This window comes from Myotis davidii, unplaced genomic scaffold, assembly GCF_000327345.1.
Source record: "Myotis davidii unplaced genomic scaffold, ASM32734v1 scaffold533, whole genome shotgun sequence".
Classification (NCBI taxonomy): domain Eukaryota; kingdom Metazoa; phylum Chordata; class Mammalia; order Chiroptera; family Vespertilionidae; genus Myotis; species Myotis davidii.
Genome location: NW_006285996.1, coordinates 247,078 through 265,296, shown reverse-complemented (window position 1 = coordinate 265,296; position 18,219 = coordinate 247,078). Strand labels below are relative to the sequence as shown.

Sequence of the window (18,219 nt, the reverse complement as noted above, 5' to 3'; positions counted from 1 at the left end):
AGGCTAGAGAAAGGATTTGCATCCCTTTACTTATTTCCAGCATTCTAAATGGATTAGAAATACAAATTATTAGCAAATATGCACAAAAGTCTGGAGAATTGGTAAAAAATGATCATTTAAAGAACAAACAAGATTTCAAAAACATCCATTTATTTCCTTAAAAATGGAGAATAGGCAAACGTAAGTACAGTCCCAACAAGCATCATGAGGCAGTACTGCCAGTTTAAAAGGACCTAATGCTAATGATAGGTAGATTCTGATTTAAAAAATCCATTACAGAATAACCCACAGGCAGAATAAACTCTCTCATTGTGACAGACCAGTATGACTCTTAAAAGAATATGATTCTTCTAAGACACATTTTCCAATTAAAAAAAGGAGTTGAGCTTTTTTGGAGGAAGCTAGGAGAACAAAAGAAAGACTAGAAATGACATAAACAACGACTTCAGGCTTAATGTTCAGGATCAGTCAAAAGGAGGATAAATTCACCTTTATTTCTTATGCAACTATTAACCCCTTCCCCGGCAGAAACGTGTATACTCGTTTTCACAAAATGTTCTTTTTCAGTCGTCGACGAGTATACTAAGAAAATATGGTAAAAAATATGTGGTTTATAGGAAGACGAGTTACAAACTGTTTTCATAACCAGCATCAAAAATACTATATAGAACCAAAATAAAAAAATTAGTCTGAAAAAGAAACGTTTTTAACAAAAAAATTGTTGGGGAAGGGGTTTAATATTAAATATACTTGAAATTCAAAATAATGAAGCTGATGTTATAAACAAAAGAAAGCTGCATTAAGACACCCTTTCTGCCATTAGCACGGTGCATGTGAACTTACGTATGATATACCTCTCTTAAGTGGTTCACTGTTAGTGAAGCAGGAAATGTTAAAAGGATCAATGTGAGCATATACATACCACAGGCTGTTTTGTGATGTCCACCAGGTCCTTAAGATTATAATACTGATGTTTCTCAAAAGCCGAAAACAGCATGTCTAAAACATACTGTTTATCAGCTCGAGCTCGTTTTCCATCTTCTTTCTTTTTCCTTTCATATTCAATCTATGTGCAAAAAGCAAAAGAAATAAAAGTATTAATTCAACATGTTCACTCTGTAACAGGCATTTTCTTTCTTTAAAAAAATTTTTTTTTATTGATTTCAGAGAAGAAAGGAGACGGAGAAAGACATAGAAACATCAATAAAGAGAGAGAATCATTGAACGGCTGCCTCCTGCATGCCCCCTTACTGGGGGATCAAGCCCATAACCTGGGCATGTGCCCTGACTGGGAATTGAACTGTGACCTTCTGGTTCATAGGTCAATGCTCAACCACTGTGCTATACTGGCCGGGCCAGGCATTTTCTTTTTAGGCATCCAAATAACAATTAGATTTTAAACTTCAAGGTAGCAGGTTTAAGAGCTATGATTCATTACTTGGGGTTCTCACTGCTCCCAGGGGTCCTCAGATCTTTAAGGCTCTAAGAAGTATTAGGTCAGTATTAATGTCGATCTATAAACGATTATTTCCTAAACTAAGCTTTATGCAATGTATCCATTTCTAAAAACAAAAAGGGGGAGGGGCTTTCTTTGCCAAAATTCTATCAATTTAGTGTGGCTCCTGGTTAGTTAGCTCATATTGATCAGAAAGTCTAACTTTAAGTTCTTTTGTTTTTGATTGTCCAAAATACAGTAAATTTATCTAACAAATGTAGGTTAGTAGGTAACATCTTTCAAAATTGGAGGATTTAGGGGCAGCCAGAAGGTTAAGAGACACTGGCAGATCATAGAACAGGCTCTCTAGGAAGTGACAAGTTTGGGAAGAATTGGTAGAAAGCCAAGAATGTGGGTAGTGATAGCAGGCTGCTTCTCACCCCGACTGGGTGACCTCCCTGAACTTGTTTCTTCTATAAAATGAAGTAAACAATGACACTAAGGGGATGTACGGACTTACTTCTAGTGTTACCATTAGACTTGTTCATTTGTAAAAAAATCATCTTTTTATTGAAAATATGCAAACTTTCAGCTAATTAAGCTTTTAATTTTCTTAGAAACAACTTCATTTTAATAAGGCATCAGGAACTTGTTTGAAGAACTATATTTAAACTGCAGCAGCCAGCCCACCTGGTAAATAAAGCATCAGCAAGTGACAGCTGCCAGAGAGCAATCTGCTGTGTATCCACTGGAATAACTATAATCTAGGGGCTTGCGTCCAAAGTAATAAAATACTTTCAAAACTTACAATAAATCACTGCATAAATTCCAGCCTCATACAGTTGGGCTTACTCTCTCTATTTTAACAATAAAGATTTGTTATTAAAAAGATAATATTTAGTTTCCACTGATGTTAAGACTAAAAATTTATCTATACTTATTCAGAAATTTTCAAATTAGAGGCAAGAGGTAACTATGACAACAAAGAATATCTGTCTTTCAAGTAAATAAAACTAGAAACTAGGCAACAAAGAAGGTCTAACAACTGTCTTAATTTTTTTGATATGTAGACCTTGAGTGTACAACTCAAAATCTATTTATCTCAGGAGGTAGAGAGATAAGACTAATGGTGTGTAAGGGCACAAATCTGCAATAAGCAGTAGATAAGCCATAGCGATCTAGAGCACAGTGTAATGAATACTGACAACATTGTACTTTATGTAATATGAATATAGATAATATTTACTATAATTATGTAATATGGTAAACATCACTAGGACAATCATATCTATCTATCTATCTATATATAAAAGTCTAATATGCAAATTGCCCCTGTGGGAGTTTGATTGGGAGACCAATCGCTCACTAAGATGTGTGCTGACCACCAGGGGTGGTGCCAAATGAAGGAAAGCCCCAGCAGGCAGCTGGAAGGAAGGCCCCGGTCAGCAGCCAGAAGGCCACTACCGGCCCTGATTGCCAGCCAGGCCTACGGACCCTACCCATGCACAAATTTCATGCACCAGGCCTCTAGTTATAATATATATATGTATCAAAGTAACATGTATAACTTAAATTTATCCAATGTTATATGTCAAATGTATTCAATTTAGAAAATAAATCAATTCATCACTTTATTTTAAAATATTACACATGGACTATGGGCTACCCTTGCACTAAGATACAAGGCAGATAAGATAGCATCTTACAAAATGTATCCCTTTCTTAGGGCTCATGTATTAAAATGTATACAGAGGACCTTGAGCATTTTATTTTATTAAATTTTTTTTTTACTGATTTCAGAGAGGGAGGGAGAGATAGAAACATCAGTGAGAAAGAATCATTGATTGGTTGCCTCCTACACACCCTACAGTGGGGATCGAGCCCACAACTCAGGCTTATGCCCCGACCAGGAATGGAACAGCGACTTCCTGGTTCATAGGTGGACACTCAACCTTGAGCATTTTAAATGTAGTGATAGATCACAGAGCTCCTAGGACAAGATCATAATGCTGAAGAAAAAAAAAAGTACATGCATGACACAGACTGTATTGTTGGGAAGGAATGAAATGCAGCCGGTCTCAACATTTTCTGAGTGGGAAGACCATGAAAGAAACAATGATGGGAAACTAAAGAGGATTTAGTAGAAAAGAATAGAGGGACTAGAAGAGCTAGAAGCAAGACTAGAGGGGAGAGATTAGAGAAATCTAAAACCAAGAAGAAAATCCAAGTCTTCTAGTGTGGGAAAGATGGAGAAACAGATGATAAAATGCACTTAAGGACAAAAGTAGAACATAAAGTTTACCCCGATTCAGCAAGAAAGTAAGCCGCAAGAGGGCAAAGACCACAGGGATGGATGGATGTGAGGTCCACTCAAGAATTTTTTTCTTTAGGATCAAAAGAAGGATAGAACTAAGAGAATGATTGTATGATAGAGAAAGAAAGCATGATAGACAGGAAAAAACTCATAAATCCAAGCATGAGGGTCTTTGGATTAAAATAAATAAATAAATAAATAAATAAATATTTAAAAAAATATATATATCATAGAACACTTAAGGGATTAATATTTTAAGCCTTACTTTACTAACCAATGACAAAAATATATCTATTTTCCCTGGTTACAATTGTACTTACACCCTAAAATCCTCTTCCACTGTTGCACTGCACTTGACTGGGTTTATGTTTTATATCAGGGGTCCTCTCAAACTATGGCCTGCGGGCCACAAGCGGCCTGCTGAAAACATTTATCCGGCCCGTCGGGTGTTTTTGCTGCCACTGTGTGCATAGGAATTTGTTCATAGTTTTTTTTAAACTATAGTACAGCCCTCCAACGGTCTGAGGGACAGTGACCTGACCCCTGTTTAAAAAGTTTGAGGACCCGTTTTATATTGTGATGGACAGTCCAGAAAGGGGGGTTGCTAAAAAAGTAGGAACAAGCCCGGGCTGGTTTGGCTCAGTGGACAAGAGCATTGGCCTGCGGACTGAAAGGTCCCAGGTTCGATTCCGGTCAAGGGCACATGCCCAGGGCTGTGGGCTCGATCCCTAGTGGCTGGAAAGCAGAAGACAGCACAGCCGATGAATGATTCTCTCTCATCATTGATGTTTCTATCTCTCCCTCTCCCTTCCTCTCCAAAATCAATAAAAATATGTATTAAAACAAAACAAAACAGTAGGAGCAAGTCTGGACCAGGGGATAAAGCTGTTATAATCCTTTATTCTGACCAAATGTGGGATAAGAGAAACTTTGGGATATAGAAAAGAGGAGTGAGAATCAGCTACGGAGGGGTGTGGAAAGCCTATTCCGTTCTCATAGGCTTGAGTGGGATGTGGGACTTCATTTAGCCAAAGGCCATTGGTCCTCAAGAAAAACAGCAGGGAGGAAGTGGGTACCTAGCAAAACATCAGTGTTAGGTTTTTGTATTCTCTGTATGGAAACACAGTTGTGTGATATGTCTGTCCTCCCTTCCTAGCCTTAATTTATGCTTAAAGAAGAAAGTTAAATTCAGGGAACAGGAAAGAAAAGGGATGATATGTTCAGCTTCCTCCCTGAGAAGTCTCTCTTGTGTAAAATGACCAGAAAAGCTAGGAAGATTAATTAAAAAAAAAAGTCTTCAAATAAAGAAACCTACTAATAAAGCAAGAGGGCCCACTTCAGAGAGGTCACACACTCTACTTGGCAGCGGAGAGAAAAACTTTTTAAGTGTTTGTTATTAAATTGTCCCAACCCCAGAGCCAGATGTCAGACCCAAGGAGGCCTGAATCCAAGGAAAGAGTTTAAAATAAGTTAGAAAGAAACATTAAAATCAAACTGAGCCCGGCTGGTGTGGCTCAGTGGTTAAACATCAATCTATGAACCAGGAGGTTATAGGTTGATTCCTGGTAATGGCAAATGTCTGGGTTGCAGGCTCAATCCCCAGTGTGGGGGTTGCAGGAGGCAGCAGATCAATGATTCTCTCTCATCATTGATGTTTCTCTCCCTTCCTCTCTGATATCAATAAAAAATATTTTTAAAAAATATATATTTTATTGATTTTTTTTACAGAGAGAAAGGGAGAGGCATAGAGAGTTAGACACATCAATGAGAGAGAAACATCAATCAGCTGCCTCCTGCACCCCCCCTCCTGGGGATGTGCCCGCAACCAAGGTACATGCCCTTGACTGGAATCGAACCTGGGACCCTTCAGTCTGCAGCCGACGCTCTAGTCACTGAGCCAAACCGGTTAGGGCTAAAAAATATTTTTAAAAAATTAAACTAAAAGGATAAGATTAAGTTGTGATTAGCAATGTTAGTAAGTAGTGAGAAAAGTACCAAATTCTACCCAGATCTCTTTTAATCTTGGTTTACATACTTCAATCTAAAAAATACTGCATTGATGTTGGTGCTTTCCTACTTTAAATTAGGGAAAAACAGATCAATACCTAAGGGCAGTGCAGCCTAACTTTACTTTGACCAGTGAAATTAAAACACTTAAAAGTATAATCTGAAAACCCAGATATATAAAATAATAACAGGAATGACAAAAATGAAAATATTCCTCATCAGAGAAATTTAAGTACTAGAAATTTAACCTTACACTTATTTAAAAACAAAATGTGGAATATCTCCTTAATGCCTTCAGGGCCCCCTGCACTATGGATAACCTATAAAATATTGTTTTAAAGCAAAATTTTTATACTATAATATTAGTTAAATATCTTTTGATAATTCCTAAGACAGGCTCACAATCCAAATTCTACTCTGTGATATCTGGTAGTTCCAATGTATATCCTATATAATAAAAGCCTAATATGCTAACTGTCTGGTTGTCCGTTCAACCAATCAAAGCATAATAAGCTAATGATATGCTAAGGCCACTCAACCACTCGCTATGATGTGCACTGGCCACCAGGGGGGCAGACACTCCAACAAGTAGGATAGTTTGCTGCTGGGGTCTGGCAGATTGGGACTGAGCGAGATGGCCAGACACGCCCTAGAGCCCTCCCACGGTTCACTCCCCAGCTGGCCAACCTCCCGCATATCTACCTGGCCCCAGTTGTGCACTGGTGGGGTCCCTCGGCCTGGCCTGCACACTCTCGCAATCCAGGACCCCTCGGGGGATGTCTGAGAGCCTGTTTTGCCCTGATCCCACAGGCCAGGCTGAGGGACCCCACTGGTGCATGAATTCGTGCACTGGGCCTCTAGTGTAATTATAAAGGAGTTAAATTATTTCTATGGTCATTAAATTACTAATAATTTTATACTCAGGACAAAACTAATGTTCCTAACTTTTCTTTTTAAAACTAAACAGTGTAGAGATGATAATATTTCTTTAAAAGTGATTATTTACTGATTTGAGAGAGAAGGGGTAAGGAGAGAAAAAGAGACAGAGACAGAGACAGAGAGACATCGATTTGTTGTCCCCCTTATTATGCATTCATTGGTTGATTCTTCTATGTGTCCTGACCAAGGATCAAAGCTGAAACATTAGCACATGGGGACAACGCTCTATCCAGCTGAGCTACCTGGCCTGGGCAGAAATGATAAACTTAATATTATACTCACAACTTTGTAGTACAAATAAAATTAATTCTATAAATAAACTACAAATGATAGATATGAACTAGACTAGAAGACTACAGTTTTGAGACAATGTTATTTCTTCTCTTTTTAGCTCTTTTCCCTTTGAGCATCCTGTTTGCACTGGTGCACTGGCATTGTAAGAAAATAATTCTCAAAGCAGTCAGAGATATGTAACTTGTTAGCAGCCACCAGAAAATATTAGTAGGACAGTTATTAGACTAGAAATAGCTTTTATATTAGGTGAATTTTCATTACCTAGCTTATATCTGACCTCAGTGACCACTGCTTAAGCAGCTGACTAGAAATGTCAATTCAGAAGAAATTTAAATGTAGTTCCCAATTACAAATTTTGCAATCCATATACCCATCATACACAATTTTACTCTCACAAGAGAAAAAAATTATTCAAGACTAAAATGCAACCAAATGTTTAAAATCCAGTGTGGATGTGATATAGAGATGTTCAACCATCATTATGAAATCTCAATCACTAAAATTATGAATGCCACTCACTGTCAATTAAAATATTCTAATACAAATGTCTGCAAATTCTAGATTGTTGTTTGCAGAAATACTTTGATTGCTTTGTCAAGGCAGTCTTTGTGCAGGCTTTTAACTTTTAAAGTAAGCATGACAGCCTTGATTATCATGATTTGCATTTTAAATCCTTATGAAAAATCTCCACCCTCAGTGCTTCCATTTCTACCTAGTGTGTCCAAATTAAGTCTTTAGAGTAAGCCAGTCCTTGGTGTGCAAATTCAAATGGACAAAAGCAGGTAGTATAATTATACTACAGTATAAAAGGCAAATATTGCTGACAGGCCTTTTTGATATAGTCCTGCAGGCATCTATATTAGTCAGCAAAATTCTAAATTTGTACATATAACTAAAAAAAATAATAATAAACCTCCCTCCTCAATAACCTTAGTTCTGAAGATTAATACAGTTGGTTGCCACACTGAAGGGACTAGAGTATACATAAAAATGAATCTTCTCTCTAGTTCCCGGGGGGCTTATCTCAAGATTTTACATAAAAATTCTATTCCTTCCAACAATAGTTTTCTAGTTAAGTTTTTCTAGGGGAGAGAAATCTTTTTTTTCAAGCTGGGGTTGGGGTGTACAAAGGGAATGATTAAAAATAACAAAATATTCTTTTTAAAAACCTCAGGTCTGGAGGAAAGAGACTTCCTGGTCTTCCCCCAACAGAAGACGGCAAACAGAACTATAAAAAGTTCCTGTCTATTTGGATCAGTAGCTGCATGCTACAATTATCCAGGGAGCTTGAAAATTTTAAGACAGCTGGCTTCACATCATATCGATTAAATCAATCTTTGGAGGTATTTTTCTTTTTAAAAAAGCTTCCCAGATGATTCTAGGGTACAGCTAGCATTGGGACCACGATCTAGACAACAGAAACATGGTTCCTTATGAGAACAGGTCATAAGACTATGGACTACTTAATAAGAATGCTGTAAATTTACACAGGCTAGATGATAATGTCCATAAAGTCAACCAAATCACATACAGAAGCACCCTTACTTGCAATCAGAGATAGAGGGAATTGGAAGGAATCTTTCACATCAGCTGACCCCATATTTTGATTACACACCTGTCAGCGAAATATGTAAAGCACTGATACTGTTATAATTTAATCTAGTTATGAATAATTGGAAAGGAGCAAAGGGAAGGCCAAATTTTACAAGCATGCCATTTGTGCAGCTTTGCCGGGAAGCTGAAGTTTAACACTCCCCAGGACGCCACCGGTCTGTCCCCTGCAGGCCCAGTAAAGTATGCCTGACATAGGGAAGGTACTTGCCTGTCAGACACACCTGGGAACGGGCCATTGGCCAGAGTAGGCGTGGCCACTGCAAGCCTGGGAAGATTCTATATTTATCCTCCTAAACAAAGGAGTTTGCCTTCTTGATTCTCTTGGGACTCATGTTGCAGGGGGTGTGCTCTCCTGGCTCCCCTGCATTTGCCCACATGGCTCATGGCACAATGGCCTCACACAATGGCCTGATGGACTGGAACTAGCCTAATGCTGTACTGGACCCTGTTCCACCATGGAATGGAAGCTGTGGACACTGGCTTTGCTTCTAGCTCTGCTGAATCCTCAGCTGCACACCTTCCAGAACTGGATTAAGGGAAATGGGGCTTTGGAAACTATGTAATTCCACAAAAATAACTTCCTAGCACATCTCATTCTCCTGTGGGCCTCTGGGAATGCTTATTCTAGTGGTACCCCAGAAACCCCACTCTCACTAGCAGTGCAAACAGCATTTCTCTGATAACAGCTAAACTATGTATATCTATTTTTAAATTGTAAAAATGTACTGTATTAATATGAATACATATTATACAACATAGACAAAAACATTTAAAGTAATGAAATAAAAAGAAAACATTTTAAGAGTAAGTTTTGTCAAAATTACAAAATAGTTTATTGTTTTGCTCTCAAAATACAGTGATCTGTCATGTTTTGAATGCTTAGTTTTTATTATTTTTCTTTTCTTTTATTTTTTACTAGAGGCCAAGTACATGAAAATTCGTGCATTGGAGGGGGGTGGTCCCTCAGCCCAGCCTGCCCCCTCGCACAGTCCAGGAGCCCTCAGGGGCAGGAGGCAACCCGGCAATCAGGGGAAGGCGACTCCCCATCACACCTCTGCTGCTGCCCCTGCCGGCAGCACAAGCCTGGGCTGGCCCTGGTTACCTGAGCCTCGGGAGCCCTAGGCGGCTGGGCAGCTGGCATCTGAGGCTTGCCTGTGCCTTGGGCTAGTTCCGGCCTTGCCGCACGCCTGCCACCCCAGCGGGGCTGAAGGGACTGGGCGCTGCCATCTTGTGGCTGTGGGTGCCGCCATCTTTGAGGGCATGGCAGTCAATTAGCATAGTCCCTCCGTATTGGCTGTGGGTGCCGCCATCTTTGAGGGTGGGTAAGTCAATTAGCATTTTCCCTCCTTACTGGCCATGGGCACTGCCATCTTTGCGATGGCATGAGGGCCAATTAGCATATTCCCTCTTTATTAGATAGAATTGATTTCAGATAGGAAGGGAGAAGGAAAGAGAGATAGAAACATCAATGATGAGAGAGAATCTTGATTAGCTGCCTCCTGCACACCCCCCCTGCACCCCCCCCCTCATGGATCGAGCTCGAAAATCATCCATGTGCCCTTACTAGGAATCCAACCATGACCTCCTGGTTCATAGGTCAACGCTCAACCACTGAGCCACTGCTGCAGAGCAACAACATATTATTTTGAAAGTTTGTTTTCACTACTTCAAATAATGGGGGAGAGGGGAGAGTTAATATTAAAATGTTTGCAAAGTGCAGGATTAAACAAATTCCTAAAGGTTCCCAACATTAATACAGTCAAACTTCATTTCTCAACCATCTCCCATTTCAATCAATTTGGTTCTCAACAAAGTATTCACAGGAAAAAAATGCCTCCATTGTCAATCCAAACTTCGGTTTTTGAACTGACAACCCTTTCCAGCTGACACCTCAGCAAGACAAAAAGCGTTGCTCAGGCAACAAAGGAGAGAATGCTTTCTGTTGCTGGCAAAATCAACGATTAGCACAATTTTAAAACATAAAATGGCCAACAAGAGTGCTAACATTGCTAAGGGTGTGAAAGAAAACAATGATCACAGACAATTGACAATGTAAAAAAACTGTTGTTGATTTGGATAAATGAAAAGCAGTTAGCCAGTGACAGCCATTTTGGAGGTAGTAATATAAGAACAAGCAAAGATGCTGCATGCTGACCTAAAAGACATCCCCAGACCGAATGATTAGCTTAAGGCTAGTAAGGGGTAGTGCAAATACTTAAGAAAAGAAGTATTTATTTATAGATTTAACAGTACCTTTGACATGTACTGTACATAAGGAAGGTTAAAACAAGGAATCATTAGGAGTTCTGGAATAGATTAATTCCATTTACATTATTTCTAACTAGAGGCCCGGTGCACGAAATTCATGCGGGGGGTGGGGGGGAGGGGATGTGTGTGTGTGTGTCCCTCAGAAAGGTTATATCTCTTTATAGCTTATGGAAAGTGAGGTCTTTCTTGTCCTCACTGTGATAAACATATACAGGAGTGGAAACTGTATATAGAAGTTTGGCCCATAAATGGAAAAAAAAGCATAGTTAGGGGCTACAGGAGTAGCATATTAATGAAGAAAGGCAAAGACAATTAAGACCTATAATATTTTACACTTCTGTATTTCCACTTGGCTTCAGAATATTGCATGTATTTCTATCTAAAAGTAGACAAGATGAAAATAGAAGAGGGTAAAAAATTAGACTTTTATCTCAACAGGAAATAGAAAAATACATCTCTTGGATAATTTGACAATTTTGTCTCCACTTATCTTGCCTGTCCTTGTTGGATATAACTGAATTTTGACTTGCTTTATTTATTTATTTAAAATATATTTTATTGATTTTTTACAGAGAGGAAGGGAGAGGGATAGAGTTAGAAACATTGATGAGAGAGAAACATCTATCAGCTGCCTTCTGCACACCCCCTACTGGGGATGTGCCCGCAACCAAGGTACATGCCCTTGACCGGAATTGAACCTGGAACCTTTCAGTCCGCAGGCCAACGCTCTATCTACTGAGCCAAACTGGTTAGGGCGACTTGCTTTATTTAATCTACACAGTGTAGCAATTTAAAAAATTTCAATGTCTTTAGAAGGGGCATGTGCACTCCAGTTCATCACAGTCCCCAGGATTTTTACCTTCTTACATTTCAGCATTCTGTTCACTGAGAATGCCGGCCTGGCATTTGCCACCTCATATAAAATAACTGTGAGAAATTCAACTATCATAAAGTAGTGGTTCAAAAATGAAAAAACTAAATAAATACAAAAGAAAAAATAAAGTAGTGGTTCAGCCCAGTCTTAAAGAGTTTATTTCTTCTTAAACTCAGTATTAAGAAGTTATTAACAAAGCACAACATAAGATATCAACTGTTCATTGCTACTTGACTTAACTTAGGCTTCATTTTATTTTCAGAAAATCATCACATTTTTCCTTACATTACAGGTACTTCAAGACTCAAAACCCTTAGCTCTGGTAGCATTGCTAATGACCTGCAGCAACATAGCACACTGGTTAATTAAGAGTAAACTCCTACACCAGGCTGCCTGGGTTCAATACTGGACCGATTAATTATCAGCTGTGTGACCTCAAGTAAGCTAACCTGGGTGTCTCTCAGTTACTTTATCTGTAAAATGAGGATAATACCCGTAGTTACTTCATAGGGTAGGTATGATGGTTAAATGTGTCACTATTTATGAGACACTCAGAACAGTGCCTGGCACAAAGTAGATTTATATATACAATAAATGTGTGTATTGTACATTGTAGAATACAATATATATAGTATACATCAGGGGTCCTCAAACTTTTTAAACAGAGGGCCAGTTCACTGTCCCTTAGACCGTTGGAGGGCCGGACTATAGTTTAAAAAAAAACTATGAACAAATTCCTATGCACACTGCACATATCTTATTTTGAAGTAAAAAAAGAAAATAGGAACAAATACAATATTTGTATTTGCATGTGGCCCGCGGGCTGTAGTCTGAGGATCCCTGGATATGCTTCAATAAAAAAAGGTTTAAAACATAAGGGCAGCCCTGACCAGTATTGCTCTGTGGTTAGAGCCTTGGCCCTTGCACTGAAGGGTTGCGGGTTTGATCCTCACCCCCAGTTGGGACGCATGCAGGAGCAACCAGTTGATGAGTCTCTCACACTGCTGTTTCTCTCTCTCCCTCTCCCTCTCTCCCCTCTCTTCCACTCTCTCTGAAAACCAATAGGAAAAATATCCTCAGGTGAGGATTAACAACAACAAAAAAACCCACAAAAAACCAAAACGAACATAAGGGCAGTCCTCACTTTGCATGGTAGTGTGAGACTGTAAATGACTGCAAGCTGAAACTATGCAAAGTAATTTTAATAATCAATGGGGAAAATTACCATTGTTTCATGACCTTTAAATTTTTTTGTCAAACATTAAAAACTCTGTTACAAAGGTATAAAATATGAAAAAAGCAAAACTATTATTTATTAGGGATACCATAATTTATCCCTTACTAAGGCTGAATAACTCAAGCACTTGATAGCATGGTCTATGATACAGAAAAGGTATAATGAAGAAAGACAGACTTACATTGTATTGATGATTGGCAACAGGTTTGTAATTGGTTGTCACAACTTTGTCCAGTTGTTGGGATAGCCGTACGGGTTTAGAAGATTCTTCTATTTGCAGTCTGAAAAATAAAAGGCACTATTAACAAATCCCTTGTTTATTATTATTAGAGTGAAACCTGAAGAGTTAGTCCTATAATTCTTCTTCCTCAAGAACTAATACTTAATATATACAAGTAACCTCATAAGAGATACCAACCTTAATATAATACTTCAAAAACACAGTGAATATACGACTATATTGTAGGAAGTAGACCATAAGCTAAACATACAATCTCATTGTGATTCTACAACTTTCTTCTAACCATATACTGATAGTCAAACTTTTATTAAAACAAATGATTTCTGGAACAAATCTGCATGTAAAAATGAATTACTGTATCTTAAATCATTTGGCCTAAAACTAATTGTTATTAATTCAGAAATTCTATCCACTTAATAAGAGATAGAGTAAATGAAAAGATAATACCCTACCACTCAGGGTCTAGTGCAGTGATGGCGAACCTTTTGAGCTCGGCGTGTCAGCATTTTGAAAAACACTAACTTAACTCTAGCGCCGTGTCACATATAGAAATTTTTTGATATTTGCAACCATAGTAAGACAAAGATTTATATTTTTGATATTTGTTTTATATATTTAAATGCCATTTAACAAAGAAAAATCAACCAAAAAAATGAGTTTGCGTGTCACCTCTGACACGCGTGTCATAGGTTTGCCATCACTGGTCTACTGGCTGCTTTATTGGACAATACAGACATAGAATATCTCCATTATCAAAGTAACTACTATTGGACAGCACTAGTCTATTTTAGGACTCCCTCTAAATCAGTGGTTCTCAAACTGCCTAATGCCTCGACCCTTTAATACAGTTCTTCATGTTGTGGTGACCCCCAACCATAAAATTATTTTCGTTGCTACTTCATAACTGTAATTTTGCTACTGTTATGAATCGTAATGTAAATATCTGATATGCAGGATGTACTTTCATTGTTACAAATTGAACATAATTAAAGCATAGTGATGAATCACAAAAACAATATGTAGTTATATATGTGTTTTCCGATGGTCTTAGGCGACCCCTGTGAAAGGGTCATTCGACCCCCAATGGGGTTGCGACTCACAGGTTGAGAACCACTGCTCTAAATTAAAACATAACTCAAAATACCACCTTTTAAAAAAATCCTCACCTGCGGATAATTTTTCCATTGATTTTTTTTTAAGCGAAATTGATTTTTAGCGAGTGGAAGGGAGGAGGAGAGAGAGAAACATCAATATGAGAGAGACATTGATTGGTCGCCTCCTACACACATCCTTTGGTGTGTGGGTCGAGGCTATTACCACTGAATTACACCAGCCTCAGCTCAAAATACCACTTAAAAAAAAAAAGAGCCAAAAATAAACATGACACTATGTACAGCATATTATAAAACATAATACTTGACCATCATATTTATATATTCAAGTAGCAATCTTAGGTAATTTTGTTTTGGACTAAATGTTATCATATTTCATGATTCACATTTTACCATTTACTCCTTACTTTTAAAATTACATGAATTCATTTTTTCTATCAGCACAGTAAATCTAAAAAATGTTTTAAGGGGGAAAAAGTAGTTTTTTATAGTGACTATTTTTAAACAAAATGTATCATTGGACCTTTATTTATTTTGTTAAAATATATTTTATTGATTTTTTACAGAGAGGAAGGGAGAAGGATAGAGAGTTAGAAACATCCATGAGAGAGAAACATCAATCAACTGCTTCCTGCACACACCCAACTGGGGATGTGCCCGCAACCAAGGTACATGCCCTTGACTGGAATTGAACCTGGGACCCTTCAGTCCACAGGCCGACACTCTATCCACTGAGCCAGACTGGTTAGGGCTATCATTGTACTTTTATACTTCTCATCAGTAAGATCAGAATATAAGAATATATTTAAAGCACTACAAGGAAAAAAAATGCCAACCATATCTAGCTAAATTATAATTGAAGAGTAAGAGTGAAATAAAAGCATTTTTGAACAAAAATAAGTCTATCATTGATAGATCCTCACTGAGAGAACTACTCAAGGACTTTTTTTCAGTAAGAAGGAAAATTAACCCAAAAGAAACTAATGGTATGCAATGGTCATAGCAAAGAAATTGAGAACCATGATAGAAAGTTGCCCACTCAATAAACAAAAAAGGTGGTTTGTTTTTTTTTAGTTTTGTTTTTTTTTTTAAAAGTGCAACTAACATGAAAGGTGGGAAGGAAGAGATCAGAATTAATGCATTTCTGTCTCTTTCTTTTGTCTTGTTAATCCTCACCCAAGGATATTTTTTCCATTGATTTTTTTAGAAAGAGTAGAAGGGAGAGAGATCGATGTGAAAGAGGCTCATCCATTGGTTGCCTCTGTCTTACTGGGGCTGGGGATCAAACTCCGCAAGCCAGGCACATGCCCTTGACAGGGAATCAAACCCACAATCCTTTGGTCTACAGGCCAACTTTCTAACCACTGAGTAAACCCGGCCAGGGCAGAATTAATTCATTTTAAGATTTCTATGTTCTCTAAATTTTCTGCAATAAGCACCTATTACATTTATAATCAGAAAGGAAGTATATTTTCTTAAAGAAAAAAAATCATTTCTTGAAAGGTTAATTTAAAAGCATAAAAACATTGGTTATTTAAAAGCAATGCATGTTCAAGGATCCGAGATGACAGTGGAGAGGAAATTCAGACACTAACACGTACAGAGGAGAGACCATGTGAAGACACAGAGAGAAGATGACTGTCCACAGACAAGGAGAGGGGCCTAGAACAGACTCCTTCCTCATGGCCCTCAGAAGGAACCAATCCTGTAGACATTCCAGTCTTGGATCCAGGACTGTGTGAAAATAAATTCCTGTTGCTAAGCCTAAATAAATGAAAGCAACACATTTAACATCATATATCACTTAAGAGTGCGACCTCAGCCCTAACTGGTTTGGCTCAGTGGATAGAGCGTCGGCCTGCAGACTGAAGGGTCCCAGGTTCGATTCCGGTCAAGGGCATGTACCTTGGTTGTGGGCACATCCCCAGTAGGGGGTGTGCTGGAGGCAGCTGATTGATGTTTCTCTCTCATCGATGTTTCTAACTCTCTATCCCTCTTCCTTCCTTTCTGTAAAAATCAATAAAATATATTTAAAAAAAAAGAGTGGGACTTTAAATTCTTTGGCTCATTAGAATAGGAACTAAAAATAATTTTCATTTAAAATTCCTAGAAAAGCACAACTTGCCGTTCTTACAATATTTATTATTTAATTCCCTGGATGAAGTTTATTATCTATTTGCTTCTGCCTGCTCTTAGGCATATCAAATTATTCAGAAGATATTATATATCTACTAATTGCTTTTTTAATTTGAAAACTATAACTACTATAAGTTTTGTTTTTACAACAAACCCAAATTCATTATAGTAGTTTCTGCATTGAAAAAAAATTTTTTTATTCTTCTGTTTATAAATCCTTCCCTAATCTTTAAATACATAAAATGATTGTTTTTATAAAGTGTAAGAAAAGTACTCTGGAAATGTCTATAGGAACTTACTGTTTATATAACTATAAATCAAATGTTACTTTGCTTTTCATGTGACAAATACATCTTCTATGAACTTTGAAGAAAGCACTAGCTAGGTCTAGAAGGGAGATGTCCACCCAAAAATGGACTTTGACTTACAATCCTTCAGTGGCCTACTAGCTGTTCTTAGATGAAACACAAGCTTCTTCAACATGACTTCACATCCCTCTGGGTTCTAGTCCTTGCTTATCTCGCACATCTGCATCAGGCTACAGTTGTGCCATGACCAGATTTGAGAAGGAGCCTCCTCCTGGAAATCATGCAACGCGTGTTTCCTGGGTGCCTATCTCTGCCAGGGGCTAGGTTAGAGGTTGGGAATGCTGCAGTGAGGAAAAGACTTGTTCTAGAGAAAGACTAACATTAAACACATGCTTATCCACAACTAATTTACTGCAGTTCTAAAGAGAGATAGGGCAGTGGTATTACAACAAATGATTGCATGTTGGCATGACATAAAAATTAACTTCAAGCTGTGCACTTGATGGTAAGCTGGAGCAGGACTGCTCATGCTTACAAGAGGTCGGTCAGGCAAGAAGACTGGGTGAAAATAACTTCTCCAAGCAGATAGGATGTCTCAAAGTGACTATGAGATAAAATCTTTAGAGGTAAAAAAGTGGAAACAAATCGGAATGTTTACTAAGTGTTAGAACTAAGCCTGCGTAAATCCTTAAGAAAATATCTATTAAAAAAATATATAGCTAAGTGGCAAGCCTTTTCCTGAATACTTTTTTGTGTTCTAACCTTGGTCCTGTCCCCTAATGCACTGTTCTCAGGAGTATGGCCTTTCTAAATGGTAATCTGTTATGCTGCCACTAAATCATCTTCCCTGTTTCAATTGTCTCATTTCACAATTTAATCTTGAGATATTTAAAAAGGAAAGCATTTACTAGCTCCCTCCGTCCACATTAAATGATTGTTCCCATTACTTCACAATTTGAAAATTCCTTAGGGTTTCAGTTTGTTTAGGTGTCTTTATAAATGGTAGCTTATTCTTGTCATATTCTTATACTTGAATTTATCTGAAGAACTTATTTGCAGCCACTGCATCCTGATTTCAGTTCATGTGGAATACTTTCAATTCTAATGTAACCGTTCTATAAGCGAATGCCATCATCCCAAACAGTGTCATGCCACTTTATCCTCAAAGTGTTTATTAATATTTTAAATATATAAAGAAATACACTTAACTAACATTTTAAAAATAAAAAGCTCATGTAAAATTTTAACCTTTTTATTATGCATTTAAAATTTGTTTAATTAAAAGAGGATCTGGAGAACCAAGATGGCGGCATAGGTTAAAGCCGGAGTTTGCTGCCTCGAACAACCGCTTCAAAATTGAAACTAAAAGACAGAACGGACATCACCCAGACCCACAGGAACGCTGGCTGAGTGGAAGTCCTACAACTAGGAGGAAAGAGA

General features: G+C 37.9%; 1 protein-coding gene across 3 annotated transcripts in view; it reads right to left on the bottom strand.

Moving 5' to 3' along the window:
* The window catches only part of GTF2F2 (general transcription factor IIF subunit 2), a 145,887-nt gene that overhangs the window by 18,440 nt on the left and 109,228 nt on the right, over nt 1-18,219 (bottom strand). For all 3 annotated transcript variants that reach the window (XR_001512763.1, XR_001512764.1, XM_006757176.2), the window contains exons 6-7: nt 13,164-13,263; nt 923-1,066 (exon numbers count right to left, since the gene is read on the bottom strand). Coding sequence is in view for 1 of the 3 variants with exons in the window: in XM_006757176.2 (XP_006757239.1) it covers nt 923-1,066; nt 13,164-13,263 (244 nt within the window). In the remaining 2 variants the exon portion in view is untranslated. The remainder of the gene's footprint in view (nt 1-922; nt 1,067-13,163; nt 13,264-18,219) is intronic.